The following is a 21,649-nucleotide window of genomic DNA, read 5'->3' as shown; positions in this document are numbered from 1 at the left end:
TCGCATTTTAAGGTTTACATGCGCTTCCACCACTACAAGGCGCAGGAGGATCCTAGGACATGACAAACTACTCCAACATTGCCCTCAATCAATGGCAAGGTGGTATGCCTAATCGGCTAAGCCCTCTGTGTTTGTGTGTTTATAGTAGACATAAGTACAGATCAGTTCTCTGTTTTGCTTAAAGTCCTCTCGGATTAACTAGCTATGGACACAGTTAGGTCCCACTAAATCTAGCAATTTCACTAGTTAAAATGACTGAAATCAGAGTTGAATGTCTAGGACGTGCTCAATCTTTGCTTGGACGCACGTGGCTGGCTGACTTGATCAGATGTATTTGGTCTAGTCTAGGTATTAGACTATTAGTTGATCATGTGACAAATAATTTCTTATGTTTTTAAGATTAGATTAAACATGAGCAGTAGTTTTGCTGTGTGAAGATTTGATCTTTTCCCCGTTCTGTTCGGCCACTAGTTACAATTACAAGCTACAAAATTTGCTCCGTCATCTGCAGAAAGCGTACACGGCAAGGTAGGGAGAAATACAAGTGTTTTCGCTTAGAATGCCAATGACAATTACATATACATTTCATATGAATCCTATCCCTATACTTCCAGTATCAGGTGTGAGGCAGCGGAGAATCAGCTCGAACCTGATACCCGTGCCACAATTTCAGCTCGGGCTTTCTCAAGGGCGTCGGGCAAGTTCTCCGGCTTCCGCCCCCCAGCTTGGGCGAAATTGGGCTTGCCTCCACCGCCTCCGCCGCAGAGTTTGGCTATGCCACTCACGAACTTCCCGGCCTGCAGCCCCATTTCGACGATTGCAGGGCTGAAGGCAGCAACCAGGCTGACTTTACCATCCCCTGGGCTTGATCCTAAAATCACCGCAGCAGGGTCTTTGAGGGTATCTATGAGATACTCCGCGGCGCTTTTCAGCCCATCTGCGTCGACATCACCCATGTTCTCGACCACAATCCTATAGAAAACTGATTGGTTAGATCACCTTTGCCAACTTTCACGATTATGCTCAGTTTATTATTAGCAGAACGTGACATCTTTACAGACAGGGCGTAGTGATACGAAGGACGCAATTGATAGATAACTGAAGCAAGTACCTGACATTCTGGGGCTCCACAGTTGTAGCTCTACTTGCAAGAGAAGCTGCTTTTAGCACTGCAATTTTGCTGCGTAGAGATGATGCTACGTTTCTGGTTGCTCTTAGCTCTTCAAGAATTGTTTCTACTCTACTGTTCACATCTTCAGCCTTAACCTGAAAATACATATGTCACACCTCATGTGGTTAAAACATCAACAGAAAAACTGTAAATGGAGAAACATAATTTGGATCAAATGTGGTGTGGGTGGCTATTGCCATCAACCAACATGTCTCAAATCCAGTGATTCGTGGGTAAACTTGTAACCGACATGGAGTCGGTTACCAAATGTGCCTATAATCGGAAGAATAGACATGCAGGTTTCATGTACAATGGGTTAGAAACACTTGAAACAGAAAACCCAAAGTCCATTTGAACAGATCACAAATACCATCAGATGCATGACCAATTGCCAAACTCACCAATAAATGCACGATAAATCACAAGGTAACATACAAGCTTTTTACAGCATGCATACCACATACCTTAAGGGATAAGCATAAGCGCCGCATGTAATTGTCCCGAGCACACACATAGTCAACAAAAGCGTCACCTGCAACTGCTTCTATCCTTCTGATCCCAGAAGCTATTCCTTGTTCTGAAATTATCTTGAAACCACGAATCTCAGCAGTATTACTGACGTGAGTCCCACCACAGAGTTCCAATGAGATCCCGGGAACCTCTACGACTCTGACCTAGACAAATAAAATAATGTAGGGTTAACAACTGACAATGCTTCTAGTATCTAAAATCTAAAAAACTGAAGTATAAATCTTGAAAAAAATCAAGATCCAGATTTGCAAACACTGACTACTCCAGAGTCTCCACTGTTTCCTTTTTTCTTTAACATGTAAGAGAGCTGTGTCTCCACTACTAACACCCATAAATATTAATTAAATTGCTCTACCATTCATAATTATTTTCTTATCATCAGTTGTCCCATTAAATTCAGATATGCCATGCAAGAATTTTTCATGATTCCTTTTGTCACACCAATGCAATATCCCATCTTGGGTATGATCTCGTTTTAAGATATACCAACCTGTTCACCGTATTTTTCTCCAAACATTGCAATCGCACCAGCATTTTTTGCATCTTGCAAAGCCATGACTTTTGTCTCAACATGTGCTGCATTGCCAATCCATTGGTTTATAAGTGCTTCAATTGTTGTTAATTCCTCTTCAGAAAGTGGGCGATGGAAATTGAAGTCAAATCGGAGATGGTCAAACGCCACAAGGGAACCAGCCTGTGAAGTTTCTGAACCAACTACGCTTTTAAGAGCAGATTGTAGTAGATGTGTTGCAGTGTGATGAGCCTACAAAGTGCAGGAAGCAGAAATAAGTTATATAACAAGATTAGCCCCTTAGTTTCATCCGTGGTGGAAAAAACAAGATTAGCCCCTGTGACATGATAATAGAGACAATAAAGAGTTCATGTCTGATTTCTTACAACAAATTTGCTTATAAACAGACATGTCACATGTGATATAAGCTAAGCTATGACCGGTCACAAAATATAAGTTACAAACAGTAGTCCTGTACAGATTTGCATATAATCAGAGATGTTGTATGGATGCTGTCAGAAGGCATGACACAGATGAAAGTAACTATATATATGTTACATATTCTTTTTTCTTGTTTATTGAAAACCACTGAAAATTGATGTGATCAATTAAGAACTGTAGATAATGCATTTCCAAATAAACAAAATGAGGACCAAATTGAAAAGGTCAACCACAGAAGCAGATGCACTGCCATCAATTTCATACCTTAGCCCCCTGCCTCAATTTTGCATCAACAGAAGCATCTACTTCCTTGCCAACCTCTACAGACCCCTGCTTAATCATGCCTTTGTGCACAAATATATTTCCCAGAGACTTTTGGACGTCATTGATTTCTATAACTGTTGTTTGTCTTCTATCTTCCCCTCCATTCACATATAAGAAACCATTATCTCCAACTTGACCACCCGATTCAGCATAGAACGGTGTCCGGTCTAATAATATTTCTACTTCAGAACCTTGAGAAACTTCATTAACTGGGTTTCCATTAACTAGGAGACCTTTAATGACAGCAGAAGCAGAGAGAGAATCATATCCCAAAAATTCAGTATCCGGGATGTTCTTTACTATCTCGGTCTCATTTCCTACAGAAAGTCTGACTACATTATGAGCAGCTTGAGATTGTTTCCTCTGGTTTTCCATTTCAATATCAAATCCCTCAATATCAACAGTAACGCCTTGTTCACTGGCTATTTCAGCTGTAATCTCTACTGGGAAACCATATGTATCGTACAAAAGGAAAACATTTTTTCCAGATAAGGAAGGCTTGTTTCCATTATTACCAGCATTTAATAAAGCTTCATCCAGAAGTTCAGCTAATAACTTTTCTCCTCTTTCCAAAGTCTGAACAAATCGCATCTCTTCCCTTTGAAGTTCTCCAAGGATCGATCTCCGTCGTGATTCAACATCTGAATCTATCTCAGTGCTAAGGCTGATCACTACCTCAGCTAGTGAAGGTAAAAATGCACCTTCAGAGTTTCCATGCCCGTCACCTCTTATTCCTATCAATCTACCCATCCGAACTACTCTTCTTATTAGCCTTCGAACAACATATCCTCTCCCGATATTTGAGGGAATTACCCCATCTGATATGAGATAAACAACTGCTCTCATGTGATCTCCAATTATCTGAAAAAACAGAAATGCAATCAGACATTTTATGTGTCCCCCTTATTTGTCATATAGCAAACACTGCATCTTGAATAAACCACCTTGAGATTTGTCTTTGTGGCATCATCAGCTTTTGCATAGGACACCATCGCCATGCTAGCTGCCTTTTCTATAATTGGGAAAATCAAGTCTGTCTCATAGTTGTTTGGAACCTATATGATCCATGACAACAATCTTGAGTTAGATGGTAAAAAAAAGGCAGACCCAGTGCCCGGAATGCAAAGAGGCTACTTTGAGCCCGCGACCTAGTAACTCAGTGACATAGCTCTCACCACTGCACTAGGCTTGCCCTTTTAGTTAGATCACAGCTTAATAAAAAAGGCATGACATAAATATTTTCTGAGAAATAAAATGAGAGGTGTTAGACTGTGTGTGTGAGTGTGTGTGGGCCGGCACCACTGTTGGGCTGCCGGCCCATTAGGGTTAGGGTTGAGTCTCTATATATATTGTATCCCATCTATTATCAATACAACAACAGTTCACTCTTCTACATGGTATCAGGCTAGGTTAGGGTTTCCTTCCTCCCACATCCCAGCCGCCATCTCCCTCCTCCAACCCCCAGCCACCACCGGCTTCCCCGCCCCCGCCCCGGGAGGCTCCTCCAACCCTCCCGAGGCGGCCCTTCTCCCCAGCGGCATCCATCCTCCAGTCCTCAGTCCAGACTCCTCACCGGCTTCTCCTCCCTTCCCGTCACCGATGGAGCTGTTCGCGCGCGCGAAGGTGGTGCGCCTCAGGAGCCACCACGTCAAGTTCCTGTACGCGGACGAGGTGCGCGTGACGCAGGACCGGGACGGGTACTCGGCGAACGCGCGGTGGACCGTCGAGGCGGCGCCGCACAGCACGGGTGTCGTCCGCCTGCGCAGCCGCTATGGGCGCTACCTCACCGCCTCTGGGGAGCCGTTCCTGCTGGGGATGACGGGGCGGAAGGTGACGCAAACGGCGCCCGCTGCGCCGCGCCTGGCCAACGCATCTGTGGACTGGGAGCCCCTGCGGGACAGCTTCCAGGCGCGCCTCCGCACCAAGGCGGGCCACTTCCTCCGCGCCAACGGGGGGCTCCCGCCCTAGAGGAACTCCGTCACCCACGACGTGCCCCACCGCACCACCACACAGGACTGGGTGCTCTGGAACGTCGAGGTCGTGCAGCTCCTCACGCCTGCGCCGCCGCCCGAGCGCATCGGCTCCGCGCCCGTCGCCGAGTTGCCGGACTCGCCGCCCGCGCTGGACCTCGGCAAGCCACCGCAGGAGCACAGGGCCGCGGCTCACCAGCTGCAGAAGTCGCAGCAGCCGCCATCGCTCGGCGAGATCATCGACCAGGCCATCCCCTTCCCACCCCCTAGCCGCCAGCCATCCTGGCCCCTCTCCCCCACACCATCTTCTCCCTCCACATCTTCTTTGTTCTAGCGCAGGGGAGTAGCGGCTACAACTTTCCCATGGCGCCACCCCTTCCCCAGCTCCCTCTATTTCCCATGGTGGCGCTCAGCGTTGGCCTGCGCCCCTCCCCAGCGCGCTGCCCCCCCTGGCGGCCACTCCCCGCCACTGTCGGTTGTGCCCGGCGGCCCCTTTTTGGCGTACGCGCCCCCAGCGCAGCACCCTTCCCGGCGTCCGCGCCCCCACGCGTCTTCTTCTCCTCGCGCGTGCTATGCAGCCACCGCAGTGCTGCCATCGCCGGGCCTAGTGCAACATCGGCCCTTTGAGCTTCTCCCGTTACCGGTGTCGTCGACACCCCTTGCCAGGTCCGGCGCAGGCCCCTTCTCGGCTGGACCCGCCCCGCCGCCCACCCCCTTCATCGCCTTTGCTGGATCTATCGCTGCGGCGGCCTTCCCGGTCGGATCCACGTTGTTGTGACCTTTACGACTCGATCCGCCGTCCCTTTGGCTGGATCGCGTCTTCCCGGCTGGATCTGTCGCTGTCGTGGCCTTCCCGGCCGGATCTGTCGTTTCCCCTTCTTTTCTGCCACAGGCGCGGACACCATGACCGGCGCAGACGCGTGCGCTACTATCGGCCTCCCTGGCGGGGCTCCTTGACGCCCGGACGATCGAAGAAGCAGGAAGGTCAGCATGTCGGCGCCCTTTTGTTGTGTCGCCCTGCCGATCGTTGACGCTCGAACGTCGACCCCTCCCGAAGATCAGGCTTCTGCTGCGCGTCTCCCAACCGCAACCACCTCGACTTCGGCTACCTCGGCATCTAGGGGCTATCGTCTTCTTAGAGCACACACCGGTCTCTACTCCAGCCTCAACATTCGCACCATCACGACGCTGCGACTGCGGGGGGATTTCAACCCGTCGGCTCCTACCTTCGGCCTCTACTCCAGTCTCATCGTGTGTAGTGCCCCCGTTGCGACTGCGGGGGATGTTAGACTGTGTGTGTGAGTGTATGTGGGCTGGCACCACTGTTGGGCTGCCGGCCCATTAGGGTTAGGGTTGAGTCTATATATATATATATATTGTATCTCATCTATTATCAATACAACAACAGTTCACTCTTCTACAGGAGGTAATACCTTTTGAAGAATGCGTGCCATACGCTCAAGGCCCATTCCTGTATCAATGTTCATTTGTTTCAACGGTTCTAGAGATCCATCGTCTTTTTTGTTATATTGCATAAAGACAAGATTATAGAATTCAATGAATCGGCTATCATCGCCCAAATCCTGCAAACAACTATATGGATATCACTAATTTCAGTTATCAGATAACCTCTTATGGACAAAACATAAAAAATCATATACTATAAATCTCTTAGCCACTAATACCACAGAATCATTACATACCACATCTGATGATCCTCTCTCAGGATAGAAATCATAATAAATTTCAGAGCAAGGTCCACAAGGTCCAGTTGCGCCACTAGTCCAAAAGTTATCTTCTGCACCCATCCTCTGTATCCGCTCCTTTGGCACACCAACCTTCATAGAGGAATAGATATATAATGCATTACTCATACTGCAAATCTACTTTGTACAATAAAAAAAGGAAACACATATCGTCCCCAGGTCACACAGCATCTGCAGTGTTACAAAATATAGCCCTTGCATCTCCTGAACATAGTATGCATGCTTTGGCAGTTTAAGCTGATTAAATGAATCATAAGAATATCTCTACTCCTGCTTCACTCCAGTTTCCCTCCCTCCCTCCCTCTAAACTGTTATCGAAGAACATATAAAGCTTTCAAATAGTCATAAATCATGAAATATGATAAGACATGTCTCACTGTCTAATTGTGCACGATGCTCTTGTATCCTGGATTGGCAATGAAATATGGTTGAAGACATTTATAAAATTAGATAGCTGACCTCATTGTGCCAGATGTTGAATGCTTCATTGTCATCTTCAAAAACACTAATCCACAACCTTTCTGCAGGCAATCCATACCTAAAGAAAGAGAATGAAAAATATATATCAAACCTTGTAAAATGAAAGAACTAAATACCGATGGGTACAAAAGTTTTCTGAATGGCTGGAAACATAAGCCCGACAGGTAATTTATTAGCACTGATACAAATCAAACAGAACTACAACATTAGTAATCATCTGGCCATGTTCTAAATAAATCACACATTCATGGCTAAAATGTTAGTTTTATCTTTCCAGGTAAAAGAAGAGCAACGTAAGATAACTAAACCTGACATGACAATGCGATAGGACAACACTGAGAGTCTGAGATTGTAGAGGCATACAAATTTGAATGACATCCCTATGACAGTGCGCAGAACATGGTAAAGTTTTCAGATGGACAGTTTATAATTCACCAATATGGAGGTCATGCTCCATGGAGAATAAAGGAAATTTCCATACTCCTTGGTTGCCAGCTCCCATGCCCATGTGGTTGCTTCCTTCTTGAAGTAATCACCAAAACTGAAATTCCCAAGCATTTCAAAGAAGGTCTGATGTCGAGCAGTGCGACCCACGTTTTCAATGTCGTTTGTCCGTATGCACTTCTGAGAGGTAGTGGCGCGTGGCACACGCCTAGGTTCCTGTAAGTAGCAACACAAAAGACCTGGAATGAAGTAAAATGAAACAGGAAACAGTGCCTGTTCCAGTCGAGGTCAGAATCTTAGTTCGAGTCTGAATGTCACGACTGCATTGAAATTGATCATAGGTGGTATATTATTATCGTTACAGATGTACAAAAGAAAATATAGGATCATGCTCAATGGCTTATTCTACTGATTCTAGTAACTGATTGTGTATAAATAATTAGAAATGCACTTGCAACCGTGAAGTTTCAACTTTTAAATTTTTGCAAATAACTTGTACGTGTCATAAAAGAAAGGCAAGAATAGATAGTTATCAATTAACCATTTCCTAGAAAAAAATAAGTGGGGCAACTTTGAACCAGGAGTAGATGGGTCAGTGACATATTTTGATGTCTAAGGATTATTAGTTCATATTCCAGAAAATTCCCAAACAAGCCCTCGTCCTCGTGTACCCAACCCCAAAAATCAGATGTCCCTGTAGGCGATCGCATTGATACTTAGCCATTTTGTGCAACATTTCCAATTTTATTGACCACATGCAAAGCGGAGTTCATAAATCATAAGTGAAAAAAATATGGGGTCTCTTAAGAGGTTTCTAAGTGGCTAAGTGAAAAAAATACAAGAGAACGGCTCTTCATGACTCTTTGTACATGTTGTCTCTTAGCTACATTTAGTATCCCAGAGTCTCAGTTGTATTATGCAGTCTCTTAGTTGTCTCTTGTATTTTAAAAACCGAACCAAGTCTCAGGTTGTACATGCCCTTAGGTCTCATGTGGTGCCGCATTTCACAAGCACACAAGCCTTCACTAACACAATGCATGTCGCACCTTGCCGAGGAATATAGGCTTGAACTGAAGCATTCCCGCTATGGTAAGGAACACAGTTGGGTCGCCAGGCACAAGCGACGAGCTCGGAAGGATCTTGTGGCCACGGGCTGCATAAAATTCAAGGAAACGCCGACGTATGGCATCCCCACTCCACTCCACTGCATCCGCTGTTCCCAATTCCTGGGTAGCGGGTTCTACTGAGGCTGCAGGTTGCAAAAAAAAATGCATCACAAAACCTTACTGAAGCTCCAATTGCATACTAGTTATTATCGATTAATAAAAAACAAACAGTATAACACTGAGTATCTAAACCTGACGAACTGCTTGTTGCGAAGAATCCGTTCTTACAAAAAGAATGCCTTCTGCTGAGACTACCTCCAACGCAGCCGAGTCCTGCCACAACATCATACGCCCCACGTTACAAGTCAGGGCCACCTCAGAAATCGACAGCACGAACGGATGAATTCGAACGGGTAAGCGTCTCGCCAGACGGATGAGGAGGAAGGTACCTCGGGTCCGGGGAGAGGCGCGCAGGCCGACGACGCAGCGGGGAGGGAGGAGGCGGAGGCGGCGGGCGGGTGCGGTGGAGAGGAGCGGTGAGAGGGGGCGGGACGTGGGGGAGAGATCGACCACTTCCATGGCTGAGAGCTCAGCTCAGCGCCTCTGCTAGCGCGCAGCGCCCTTGCTGTTTGTGGTTTTGGTTCGCTTGCTCTCGGGGGTTATCGAGAAGGCGTGTGGCTGGGCTGCCTGGTGGCTTGTCCACACGAGGCCGCGAGCCCAGCCCACCAATTCACTGATGTTTCCAAAGCCCACCAATTCCACTGGTGTTTCCAAAGCACACAAGTGAAAAATATGTCGTTCCCAAACTAAAATTGACCCAGTTTACAAAAAAAAACTAAAATAGGCTAATACAAGAAAATCTCTACACGCAGGAGTTTGTTCATACATCAGTACATCACCCGTATCATGCACCTCTCGCTTTATGTGGGCGTCCCACCACCCGACGGGCTATAAAAGCCCATGTGTTTAAATAAATCATATTTGTTGGCTCTAAATACATATTCACAACCATTTAGTCAACATAGCACATATGCTTTGTGTTTTATATTCTACAATCAAGCCATAATATAGATAATTTTATTAAAGAAATGGAGAAAATAAAACTAGGTTGTATCGGGCCTAGCCCATCGTGTCGCACATAAGGTCCAAGCATGACACAGTGATCGGACCAAGCTGGCACGGGCTTGATGGACAATGGGTCAGACCATGCTCAGTTGTGTCGGACGACATGCCGCCGAGCAAGTCCATTCCATTTGGATATGTATATGCGTACAACAATGATGCTCTCGTACATGTAGACAACAACACAAGCAAGACGATGACTCATGCATGTCATGTCAGGTCATCGATTGAGTTACATGGGTCTTTAATTTGGTAAATTTGAGATTAATTGGGTTCGATTTGAGATTGTAGTTGTTTGGTTGAGGGGATGGGTGGCCACACGAGCACCCTCATGGTGCCACCGCCTCCCACGAGTGTAAGGCCTGAAGTCACGAGGATGTGAGAAGGACAACCGTCGTCACCATCTTCATAGGTCACTCGGGACTTTTGGCTGCTTACTCTGATGGTGACAGGACAGAACAAGGGCTAGTGTTTGGTGTCATCCAAGCCACGTCACGAAAGATGATGGGGAATTAAAATTATGATTTCTCACTTGACAAATGAAATATATTTATACATTTTACGTGGTAAATATGTTGAGATCAGACACACCGACCAGTTGAAATATAGCATAAATTGTTAAATTGTTGTAAAATTTTAGAACATGTTTAAACAAACTATTTCATTTAAACAAGTTCTATCCATATAATATATAGATATCGTAGCAACGCATGGCCACTTAGCTAGTAGATTGTAACCATCAAATAACCATCATTAGCTCTTATTAGTCTAGAATTAGCCTATGTTTAGCCTTTCTAATTAGTATTTCAAAATATAGACTAATTGTTAGTCCCTTATTTAAAGAGGCACTTAGTTTGTAGTTAGTTTAAACTATGATGAGATTGTTTATCAGGCATGCTAATGTCCACGTGTAGAATATTATAAAAAAAAAGTATCCACATATAGACCGCTGTGTTTTTATAGACTAAAATATCTCCTACTATTTTCCCTCTTCACTTGTTGACGTGTGGGGCCATGTGGCACTACCATTTGGCCCAATTTTCATATCAACCCTTTCTAAGAGCAGCTCCAAAAGAATGTCATTGCCTCAAAAAAATGATTACCGGGAGCAGGCTAAACAGTTTTAGAAGTGGATTATGATGTGTACTCCAACAATTCCTCTAAACAAAGAGTTAAAATTGAAAACTAGGCCAAAAAAGAACCTTGTTGTGTATGCACGCCGCCAGGTATATTGAGAACTGGTGCCATCAGCTGCTCGTCAACAGGAGAAATCAAGGTACAGATTAACACACATCAATATACAAGCTGAAATGAACAATTTAGTTATTGGCAGCTACATCAGTACTAGATCCACGCGTCAACTACCAAGGGATGACATTGCTAGGTTGAGCAAAGACGAGCTCCTTCATGGCACGCAACCCATAAAAGCTGTTATGAGTTGCAGCAGAATAATAAGGGCTAGCAAATCAGTTCATAACCACTATAGGCCACAGTCAACATTTTTTAGTTTACACTAGGAACCACAAACCTGATGAAGCAAAACGCTAACCTACACTCTACAGCCACAGCCCTTCAATCCACCACCGCTGCTTCCCTTGAATCCACAGCCGCTGCCGGCAGTAGCGAATCTAGAGCAAAATTGATGAGATTGTAATTGGTCTAGTGAATGCATTACTAATTTTTTCTAGAGATATATATGTGGTGAAATTTTAACTGTTTATATAGAATCGCATTTTTAGGGGTGCATTTGCATCCGTTAGGTACAACCTAAACTTCACCCTTGGCTACCGGTGAAGCCGCATGCGGCGGTGACGCCCTACACGCCACGCCACACCCACACCCATTCTTCAAGTCGTCGCCGCCACAGCCCGCCACGACCAGCGATGACTTCTTTGCCCAGGAGCCGTTGCGCCTACGCTGGCGCTACGCGGCCACCCATATCCTCCTGTCGCTGACTAACGGACTTGGTTGCCCTCGGTCTCCTCCTTCCCTCGTCTTCCTCAGTGTCTATAGGTTTCGTCGCACACAGAGAAAAAAATACGGGAGCCTGCTGCTCGATGTGTGCGAGGGGCGGATTGGGATGGAATCACTCATGTGAAAATATGCGGGAGGGAAGGGGCGGATGAGGGACACTAATTTTTTCATAGGATGATGAGAGATTTGTTGGAGCGAGGAAAAATATATGTATTTTTCTAATATTTGTTTTAGAGTAGGTTTATATCTTTTTTGAAGTTGTTTTAATAGCAAGTTTAATAATATAGCTCTTAGTGGGGTTTAGAATGTTGTCATGCCACGTATAACTAACTAAGAGCAAGTTAATGGTTTAGCCTATGAACCGGCTACAAACTTTACATGTCAGCTTACTAATAGTCTGTCTGATATAATAACAAGCTCTATAACTGCCTAAGAATATTTGGGTTCACATCTATTTATTTTCTATTCCTTATGCGTCTGATAAATCGCTAGGAAGCCGTGGTAAACAGGCCAATAGACCTCGTTTCCTGTGAGCAGCTAGGCGGACGCTGAAGCGCCGGTTCACTGGATTTTTACTTACCTCTCTTCCACACCAGCTCCTGTGATGACTAGGCAGGCCATTCGCCTATTAGTATACCTGCTCTAAAAGCATGCTCGTATAATAACTCTCTCACTATACAAACATTTAATACTTTGTCTACCCCTCTCTTTCACAAACAATATTGGAGTTAGCGTGCAACCCAATCTCACCGGGCTACTAGGGAGCAGTCCGTTTTTTCTCTCTCTTACCTTCTCTTTCTTCCACATCACCGTAAATCCAGTGTGACATCTCTTAAGCATGTCTACATTACCTTATTATACTTTCTCTAATACAGTTTTCTCTCGATCTCCATTGTCATCTTTACACCACAATCGCGCTCATGCGACACAACACAACCATGCTCCATGAATCTTTGTGCTCGCGGACGCGCACAATGTTCTCCATGCCCATTAATGATGTTGCCAACTTTGCTTATGCTTGTTCAGAATTTTGAACTTCTATCCTCTTGCCAATAGGCTTGTCCTATGTAGAAAGTCTGGTTCATTAAAATTGATACGAATATGATATTTCAATAAAAATAAGCATCACAAAAGAATTTATAATACATTCTAAAGTAACCAAAACATTTGTTTCTTTGAATCATAGTCCAATGGTCGATTAGATATCCTAAATGTATAGATTTCATTGAAATGCCTATCTAGGATTACCTACCAATTTCCCCGTAATAAGATTTGTCTTTTGCGTTTCTCTATGTAAAAGTTTAATTTGAAGTTCATATTTTTTAGGTGGTTGATGACACCATAACTTACGTTAAAAAACATGTTAAAAAATTTTATCATTATTTTATATTTAGGTTTGTACCATTAAAGTTATTATCTTATGCGATCCTTAACATATCAAAATAATTCTAAAAGTTTATAATACATTTTTCTAGGCTAAATTATGCTCTTGGCTACTAGCCAACAAAATTTGAACTAAAACTTTGTTTGTACATAAAGAAAAAAAAGACAAATTTTATTAAGGGGTAAATTGAACCAACTTAAAGTAGTGGAGACGTAAAATGAACTAAAAAATATTTTATGTGGGCATTGTTTGTAGGTAAGAGGAGTAATTTGGACTTTTTCCTTAATTAAATAATATATTCATTTTATTAGGTATGTACTAATTTAATTGATTAATTTGGCCATGTTTATTCCTCGTGAAATAGGAAGACCATTTTTATTTTTCATGTCCTCATGAGTTGAAAAATATGATTTTGGTTATGAAAAGCACAAGAAGAAAAAAAGGACTTAGATAGTTTGTGTAGAGTCAGAAAGGTGACTTTAATAGATTTATTGTTAAAGGACATCAAACCAGTAAAGAAGATCAAACTTTCTAGGCAGTCATATATGGAGATCATGATAACACGAACAATATTGAAGCTCAAATTGTAGAAAATGCGTATAGTTTCTAATTTGGAATAAGTTTACATAACTCTCTAACCTTTAAAGGGTGGTCTACTTCAACCCTCATCTTCAAAATCGATTGTTTAACCCTTCAGCTTTATAAAACTAGACAAATAATTCTTTTGAACAATTTTAAGTGCAGTTTTAATGACGTGACACTAATTTAAGTGGCATTAGTTCTGTCTTTTTAATTCTATCATATTATAATATCCAAAATTTATATAAATTTACATAAAATAGTAATTAGATACTTTATTCACCCTAGTTTTCCTAAAATATTAGGTAACATGTTAGTTACTGAAAATAAAAAAACTACATAAAAATTCACCCTGATCTTCCTAAAACTTTAGAAGTAATAGATTAATTACCAAAAAATAAAAAAACTACATAAATAGAGCTTAATTTTTTATATCTGATTCATTTTTTATCTTCAAAGGCTTAGAGTTTGAGATAAATAATATTATTAATAAACTAATAAAATTTTCTATTGATTTTATTAAGCAAATTAAATGGTGATTCTTCTAATTACTAAACAAATCAAATATACATTTGTTTTTTCATAAAAACTTTCCAAACAGTAATAAAATAATCTCCATTTTTTACATAAATCTTCTCCTAGGTAAACTAACATTCACAAATATTTCTAAAATTGTATCATAACTTTCAATCTAGACCCATAATTTACATAAATATTTCTTAGAATTATATATAGGTCTACAGTTAAAGTTCTTAGGAAATTCTAAAAAAATGTATATATTAGTTAGCTAAGAGAATGTCTTTGTAAAAAATGGAGATCATTTTATTTCTATTTACTAAGTTGTTCTAAAAACAAATGTAAAATTAATTTAGTCAGTAATTAGAAGAAAGATCAATTAACTTGCTTAATAAAATCAACGAAAATTTTAGTAGTTTAGTACTAGTATTATTTAGCTATAGAAACATTTTAAGCATCAGAAGATAAGAAATAAACTAGAGACAAAATATTAAGCTCATTTATATAGTTTTTGATTTTTAATAATTAAGTTGCTACTCCTAAAATTATAGGAAAATTAAAAAATATTATATAATTATCGGTTTTTTAAAATTATATAAGATTTAGACACTAGTAGAAGACATAATTAAAAAATATAGAACTGGTACCACTTAAATCAATGCCACGTTTTCAACCGTCAACGAAAACTACCTTTGAGTTTTATTTGTCTGATTTTGTTAAGATGAATGAGTTACACAACCGATTTTATGGATGAGAGATCATATGATTAGGTAGACGTAATACTTTCTAATTTGTAATACAACAAGAAAATATATATGTTTATAATGATTAATGACTATACTTTGGTAGTTTGGTTATTTACATTTCTGATGCACTAGTCTGTGTTTCGCGTCCGGGTCCCTAATATAAATAGAACAATATTGGTTTAGTCGGTTATTAGGTCGATCGGTTTTTCATTGAGTTCAAAATCGTATGTCGATTTAGACGTGCTAGTATTTACTGATACGTGATGCGAATCTCTTCTGATATCAAAAGAATGATTGAAATGAAAAAAATTTGAAATGCTCGTCATAAACAACAATGGTCCAAGAACGGCCACTTCCGGTATACACAACACGCCATTTACCCCTGCAAACTTTGCAGCTGAAAGAGTTCTCCTTTGCATCGTCGCCAGCGTGAAAAAGACGACCGCACTCGAGATCTTTCTGGACGATACAAATATTCGTTCAGTACTCTGTCTGCAGAATATCAGGCTTTCTTCTAATTAAATAAAAAGAATATCAGACTTTCTTTATATATCGGGTACTCTTCACTTCTTCAGAACAACATACTTGATTATAGGTGCCTCGCCATGCTGAAATTTCTTTACAAGATTCTGTGATCATTGCGGGCATGAGCATCAGTGATGATTTGGGAGGCAAGAGGTGATTTGATTTATATAACTATATATAAGACATTCTTCGTATTCTCTCTCTCTCTCTCTCATATTTACGGGGAGGGAATTTACATTTGCTTTGCCAAATCCCTCCTCCTATCTTTTTTTTAAATCGTATACAAATAATTTCCTGTGAAGAGAGTGCCTTCACTTCACTTCTACTTTCCTCCGTAGAAAAGAATGAACAAAAGAATAGGGCCAAATAAAAATTGTACAAGCCCCCCCTGTATATATATGGCTATCTATTTACACCCGCCTCGTCCCTGGCCAGCCTGTTGAGCATGGCGAACATGCCGACCATGGGCGCCGTGTTGTACGTGCACGCCTCGGTCTGCATGTAGTTCTCCCTGTGGTCCCTGAAGCGGTCCCGGCGGTCGGGCCCGCCGACGATGGCGCCGACGACGACGTTGGGGTTGGCGCCCTTGCGGACGAACCAGTCGTCGAAGCCCTGCGCGCAGCCGATGAACTCCTTGCTGTGCTTGTACGGCACGATGGAGGCGGCGCGGTGGTGCACCCTGGCGGGGAACCGGGCGCCGTAGCCCACCAGGTAGCTCATCCCGCGCGGGTTGCTGCCCAGCACGTAGTCCACCTGCGCCCGGGCCAGCGCGAACACCTCGCCGGCGCTGGCGGCCGCCGATGAGCCGCCGCCCGCCGCGCACGTCACGGACGACGACGACGACGACGAGGAGAGGTAGCCCGAGTAGGCGGACAGCAGGAACGCGGCGCTCGTCACGTACTGCATGTTGTTCCACTGCCGCACGTACAGCATCCCGCCGGGGCTGCGCTCCACGTTGCCGTCCGCGGCGTTCCTGCCCAGGCACGCGCACACGTAGTGCTCCGCCTTCGCCCTGTACTGCTCCAGCGTCTCCCTGTGCCGCGGCGAGTGCTCCCCGCTGAGCAGCAGCTGAAATGAAACCACGCGCGCGACGACACGTAAGCACTTGTATTGTATGTACGTCCTTTTAATATATATTATATATTCAGGGTAGAAAGAAAGAAAGAAAGGAAAAAAAACAGTAGCATATACGCAGCTAGCACGCGTACCCTTGCGGCGAGGATCTGGACGCCGGCGTACTTGACGTCCCAGCTGAACTCGGTGATGGCCCAGCCGGTGCCGCCGAAGTCGTCGGCGTTGTCGACGACGTAGTCCAGGTACTCGGCGCGTCCGGTGGCGCGGTGGAGCCAGAGCGCGGCCCAGAGGAGCTCGTCGTGGTAGCCGCTGACGGAGGCGTAGTAGCTCTTCACCTCCGCGATGCTGCTGTCGTACTTGCCCCGGTACTTGTCGGCGAACTCGAACAGCTGTAAGTACAGCGCGGCAGGTGCGTGGGATCAGTTTTTGTCCATGGATGGTTCGATCATTATTGTTCAAAGCTAGTAGCTTTAGCTAGCTTAGCTGGGGGATCAGTAGTACTAGACTACTAGCTAGTGACTGTTCATCTCACACCCCCAGTACTACTAATGAGTACGTACTAACCAACCAGCTAATATTATTCCAGTAGTGGCATGGCCTAGCTCTGCCTGCCATGCATGATCGATGGATCGATGATCCATCATCATCAGTGCATCGTTGTAATACATGGCTGGCTAGCTTTGCAGGAGATCGATGCTGGAGTAGCTATCTATCGGTCGATCCCATCACAACGTGACCGAATGTGGTGGTTACGCTGAGGAGCTTAATCAGTAGTACCCACCTAACCTAACCCTGGTACTGGTAGAGAGTAGCATATGCTATGTCCGCGGCGTGGGGCCCCACGTGTGGACCGACAGGACAGCAAGTTTTCACACGCGCGCGCACGCAGACACGGTTCAAAGTTCAACCCGCCCTTGACCAGACGTCGTCACGCACGGTGACAAGTTGCCACGTGCGCCGAACCGGCTGCTGCACAGAGCTAACCAGGAGTGTGAACCAGGAGGAGGGCGAAAGAAAATCGTGCGGCGGCGGCTCCGACCGACCGGCACGCCGCACGACAAAAAAAAAAGTAAGGTAGTTCTGACCCAATCGGAATCGGGGGGGACGCTGACCGTGCGGTGCGGTAACTAATCTCCTCCATCATTAGCAGTGATTAATTAAGGTACGTTTCAGTCTGTCACATCATGATGAGTAAAGTAAGGCAGTACACCCACCTGCAGCGCGTGGTGGAGGAGGAGGCTGGCGTAGTGCGGGTTGTGCTCCCGGAACACCATGGACGCGGCGGCCATGGCGGCCGCGGTCTCGCCGGCGACGTCGGACCCTGGCCGGTCGCGGTCCACCTTGTACGCCTGCCGCGACGTCGTCATGTCCTCCGGCCGCTGCCAGCAGTAGTGGTCCGTGTCGCCGTCGCCGACCTGGCAGCCAGGCATAGCATATACCGCGGTCAATCATTGCGTCGGTCGTCGTCCATGAGCACATGAGCTAGGTACGTAGCTTAGTTCAGAGTCAGAGCCAGCCCGCCCGCCTCCGAAATTATAAAAGTTAAAAGGAGCCGGAATATACAAATAAAAAAAACAGCTCGCCGCAGCTAGCTAATAATCCCCCATGTGGAAGCACAATCATGGAGCGTGTGAGATTTGCGCGTTCCGAACCGCAGCTTGGTTGTCCCCTAGCAGTAGCACCACCTAACAAATGTTCTCTTCCCCCCCCCCCCCCCCCACCCCCACCCCCCCCTTTCGAATCTTCAAAAAAAAAAAAACTCTGCAACCATGACTGCTGTGTGGATGCATGTTTGTTGGTCGCTCTGGCTATGACTGGGGTATTATCTTGCTTGTTTATTACCAAACCAATTAAGACACAGTTTTCTAGCCCACGATCATGTGATTAGGTAGGTGCAGTGACTGTGAGTGGTACTAATTTAATTTGTTACTGTAAATGGTGAATTGCTCGTATACCTCTGCCCAGAGCTCGTCGGGCCTGGTGTGCGCCTTGATGAAGTAGTCGGTGCCCCACTTGATGGACTCGAGCGCGTGGGCGAGCTCGCCGGCGTCGGCGACGTCGGCGCCGTACTCCAGCAGGCTCCAGGAGAGCATGGTGACGGTGAAGGCCATGGGCAAGCCGAACTTGACGTGGTCGCCGGCGTCGTAGTACCCGCCCACCAGGTCCACCTGAAACAGGCCGGCAGTCGATCAAAATCGGGATCCAAGTTCCAAGTTCCAACCCAACAAAGCACCGCCGTCAGGTCGCCCCTCGCCCGCGTACGTACTGTACGAACGAACGTACCCCTTGCTCGAGGCCGTCGGTGAGGCCCGAGTGGTCGCGCCAGGTGACGCGCTGGCCGTGCGGCAGCCGCCCCGACCGCTGCGCCTCGAAGTAGAGCAGGCTCTTGCGCAGCGCGTCCTCGTAGTCGTGCCGCGGCGACGACGCCGGCGGCGGCGCGTCGGTCGCAGCCGCCGCCGACGGCAGCAACGCCGAGGCCAGCAGAGTCGCGACGGCGAGAACCTCACCGAGCCGGCCCGGCCGGAGCCACAGGCCGGCGGCGGGCGACGCGCCGCTCCTGCTCGTGGTCCTCTTCATCGCCGCCTCTCCTCACAACCGGAAACGATCGACGACGACGACACCGGTGCTGCTGACGATACCACAGGACGGCGGATAGAGATGATGCCAGAGGACGACGACGTCGAACTCGCGCGCTTCGCTTGCCCGATCGTCGTAGGTAGCGGCGTAGCGCGATGGACCGGCAGCTAGTTCGGTGGGGGTTTGGTGGTACGTCCGTCCGCGTATGCTACGTAGCAGGTGGCGGCAGGAGCAGGAGCAGCAGCACCCGTCGGTTGTTCGGCGGTGGGGATCGGTGGCGGGGCGGGGGAGGGGAGTGGAAGAGTGTGGTGGGCTGTCCAGTCCGCGGCCCTGGGGGACGTCGTGCGCGCAGCCCTTATATGTAAGCGAAGCGAGACTGCGAGAGCGAGCGATGGAGAGTAGGTGATGACTTGGCGTTGGCTGATGGGGTCCGCGGCCGCGACCCGCGGGGATACAAAAAATGGACGCGGGGGAAGCGAGTAATTCGTGCGTGGGGTGGTGAAGTGAAGGAAGCTGGGAGGAAGTGAACTCGAGTGGGACTTGGGAATGGCCGGGCTCCGCCGGAGGAGGGAATGGGCCCCGATTGATTGACCGAATAATTTAACTAAAAAAAGCTACCACTATTCCCGGGAAAAAATTAAAGGATCGTTCAACGGCTGTAGTTGCATTGGGGGAGCCCCCTGGCCCTGGCCCCCGGGAGGTCCACGTACACGTACGGAATGTCTCTCAACATTGCAGTTCGCAAAGAAAGAAGACTCCGGGCGCCTCCGTTGCGGACCATGTATGTGCAGGAATGAGGAATCCCAAGGGCCAGCGGTCACCTGCTCTGCCAGCATACAGAATTGTGATAGCAGATAGAACGGGGATAGTGCTAACATTATTGGCGATTGCTATTTTCCAAAGCTTCCGTGTTGAGTCCTGAAATGGGCATGCGGACTCCACGGTAGCAGTATGGACGGTTCGTCGAGTTAGAGTTCCGGACTTTTATTGAGTTTTGTTATGCGGGATTAACTTGGTAACCAATTTATAAGGGGTTCAGAGCTCCTCCCTTTATATATAGATGAATGGTACCAACTTGTAACAAGTAGTGGTCGATAAAGGCAAAGACAAAAACGTCATCATTGGTGATCCTCGCATGTCGAATATATCACAAGGAGGGATTGCTCGGAAAGCTCTGTACAAAAAGACTAACAAGTTCGGAGGCGCAGAGGGGGGAGGGTAGGCTCAATCGAGCAGCCAAGCAAAGCTCCCTGACTCAGGCATCGCGGATTGTCCGGCACCTGCGCGCGGACGGTTCGACGCTCAAACAGACGGTCCGACTGACTCAGCCGGGCAGTCCGCTCATGGCCAGAGTCGTCGTCCTCCACAAAAAAGCGAGGAAGGGGATGCAAGGGCAAAGCACATGGTCGGCTGGCCAAAGCCGACCCTACTTTTGATCAATTGCTCTCCAAGTGCTGTAGCAAGGAGGTCATTCTACGTGATCGGCCAACAAAGAAAACTCGATCACCCGCTAAAATAAAACGGCCGAATAAAACGACCCGAAAGGCAGTGCAACAAGCACCGCCTATTCGTCCATCTCCAGTGATGCCAGGATACTTTCTACTCGCCTACTCATCGTCGATATGGTACGGCAATGAATCTATGGTATGTACATAGTCCCTTTGCCTATTTAGGCTGGGGGCACCTCTATTCTATACCTTTTGATCCATTAATCAGTTGGTCATGGCCAAGAAAGATGCAATCTAAAACGGTCCTTTATGCATTAGAGCTCTATTAAATGATCACCCTAATTGGATTGAAAAGCCGGTGACTTGCATCAGGCTTAGTTCTTACTTCGGGAACAAGATGACTTGTAAGATCTATTGTTTTCCGAAGATTGCTGGCAGTACATATGATTTTAGTTCGTCAACTTCCACCAAAAGGCAAGGGGCATATGTTGTGTCCCAAAATGGCCATGCGGACGACTCGACCCTGTAGGGCAGACGGTCCGTGCGTGCGCAGAATCAGTTAGGGTTCCAGATTTCTAGCGGGATTTATTAGTAAAATCTACGAGATTAACTTGGGAACCAGCTTGTAATGTGTCCAAACCTTCCCATTTATATAGATAAAGGGTTACGGCCGATTGAACCCCTAAAATCGATACAATCAACTCTACTTATCGTTTTTACTTATCGTTTTTACCTTATGCATTAGGACTAGCTCTATTTTAGCCTCCCTCTACCTCAAATCTTCATCTCTCTTCAGCTCTATGTCCACTAGAGACGTCTTGGGTGGCCTGTTGACGCCAAGACACCCCAGGATCTCTTCTCCCTGACGGAATCCCTCCCAGGAGGTGAGATATAGGTCTGCTGCTGCGAAGATGTTTCTTTACGCCATCGCGGACCGTCCGAGCCCCAAACGCGGACCGT

At 45.9% G+C, this 21,649-nt stretch overlaps 2 protein-coding genes and 1 pseudogene across 5 annotated transcripts; 1 reads left to right on the top strand and 2 right to left on the bottom strand.

The window, feature by feature from the left end:
* Positions 1-426: 426 nt before the first annotated feature.
* On the bottom strand, positions 427-9,378 carry LOC100275233 (uncharacterized). 4 transcript variants are annotated; one of them, NM_001350149.1, is made up of 13 exons: positions 9,194-9,378; positions 8,997-9,077; positions 8,685-8,887; positions 7,676-7,854; positions 7,174-7,252; positions 6,652-6,786; positions 6,382-6,531; positions 3,923-4,033; positions 2,919-3,839; positions 2,193-2,465; positions 1,636-1,845; positions 1,112-1,266; positions 427-972 (listed from the first exon to the last, which is right to left on the bottom strand). In NM_001350149.1, the coding sequence occupies exons 1-13, from the start codon at positions 9,321-9,323 to the stop codon at positions 639-641; spliced, it is 2,961 nt and encodes a 986-aa protein (NP_001337078.1). In that variant the 5' UTR covers positions 9,324-9,378; the 3' UTR covers positions 427-638. The 4 variants fall into 4 exon arrangements, with proteins under 4 accessions (NP_001337078.1, XP_035818061.1, XP_023156738.1 ...); XM_035962168.1 differs by having other exon boundaries at positions 478-972; positions 6,382-6,541; positions 7,558-7,854; positions 9,194-9,377; XM_023300970.2 differs by having other exon boundaries at positions 478-972; positions 6,382-6,541; positions 9,194-9,377.
* Positions 4,040-6,117, top strand: LOC103637789 (uncharacterized; annotated as a pseudogene).
* A 6,614-nt stretch (positions 9,379-15,992) lies between the features above and the next one.
* On the bottom strand, positions 15,993-19,241 carry LOC103637788 (endoglucanase 16-like). The gene is made up of 5 exons (NM_001301474.1): positions 18,948-19,241; positions 18,620-18,832; positions 17,879-18,079; positions 16,799-17,053; positions 15,993-16,658 (listed from the first exon to the last, which is right to left on the bottom strand). The coding sequence occupies exons 1-5, from the start codon at positions 19,239-19,241 to the stop codon at positions 15,993-15,995; spliced, it is 1,629 nt and encodes a 542-aa protein (NP_001288403.1).
* Between the last annotated feature and the right edge of the window lie 2,408 nt (positions 19,242-21,649).

Source organism: Zea mays, chromosome 9 (assembly GCF_902167145.1).
Source record: "Zea mays cultivar B73 chromosome 9, Zm-B73-REFERENCE-NAM-5.0, whole genome shotgun sequence".
NCBI lineage: Eukaryota > Viridiplantae > Streptophyta > Magnoliopsida > Poales > Poaceae > Zea > Zea mays.
The sequence above is the reverse complement of the archived record's forward strand: the minus strand, read 5'-3'. Positions and strand labels throughout refer to the sequence as shown.

Excerpts from the sequence above, each read along its gene's own strand:
- LOC100275233 (NM_001350149.1), bottom strand. The coding sequence starts at position 9,323 with ATGGAAGTGGTCGATCTCTCCCCCACGTCCCGCCCCCTCTCACCGCTC. Across the intron at positions 9,078-9,193 it reads CGCCTCTCCCCGGACCCGAG|GACTCGGCTGCGTTGGAGGT; the intron begins GTACCTTCCTCC and ends ATGTTGTGGCAG. Across the intron at positions 4,034-6,381 it reads TGGCACGCATTCTTCAAAAG|GTTCCAAACAACTATGAGAC; the intron begins GTATTACCTCCT and ends TGGATCATATAG.
- LOC103637788 (NM_001301474.1), bottom strand. The coding sequence starts at position 19,241 with ATGAAGAGGACCACGAGCAGGAGCGGCGCGTCGCCCGCCGCCGGCCTG. Across the intron at positions 18,833-18,947 it reads CCGACGGCCTCGAGCAAGGG|GTGGACCTGGTGGGCGGGTA; the intron begins GTACGTTCGTTC and ends GGCCTGTTTCAG. Across the intron at positions 16,659-16,798 it reads TCCAGATCCTCGCCGCAAGG|CTGCTGCTCAGCGGGGAGCA; the intron begins GTACGCGTGCTA and ends GTTTCATTTCAG.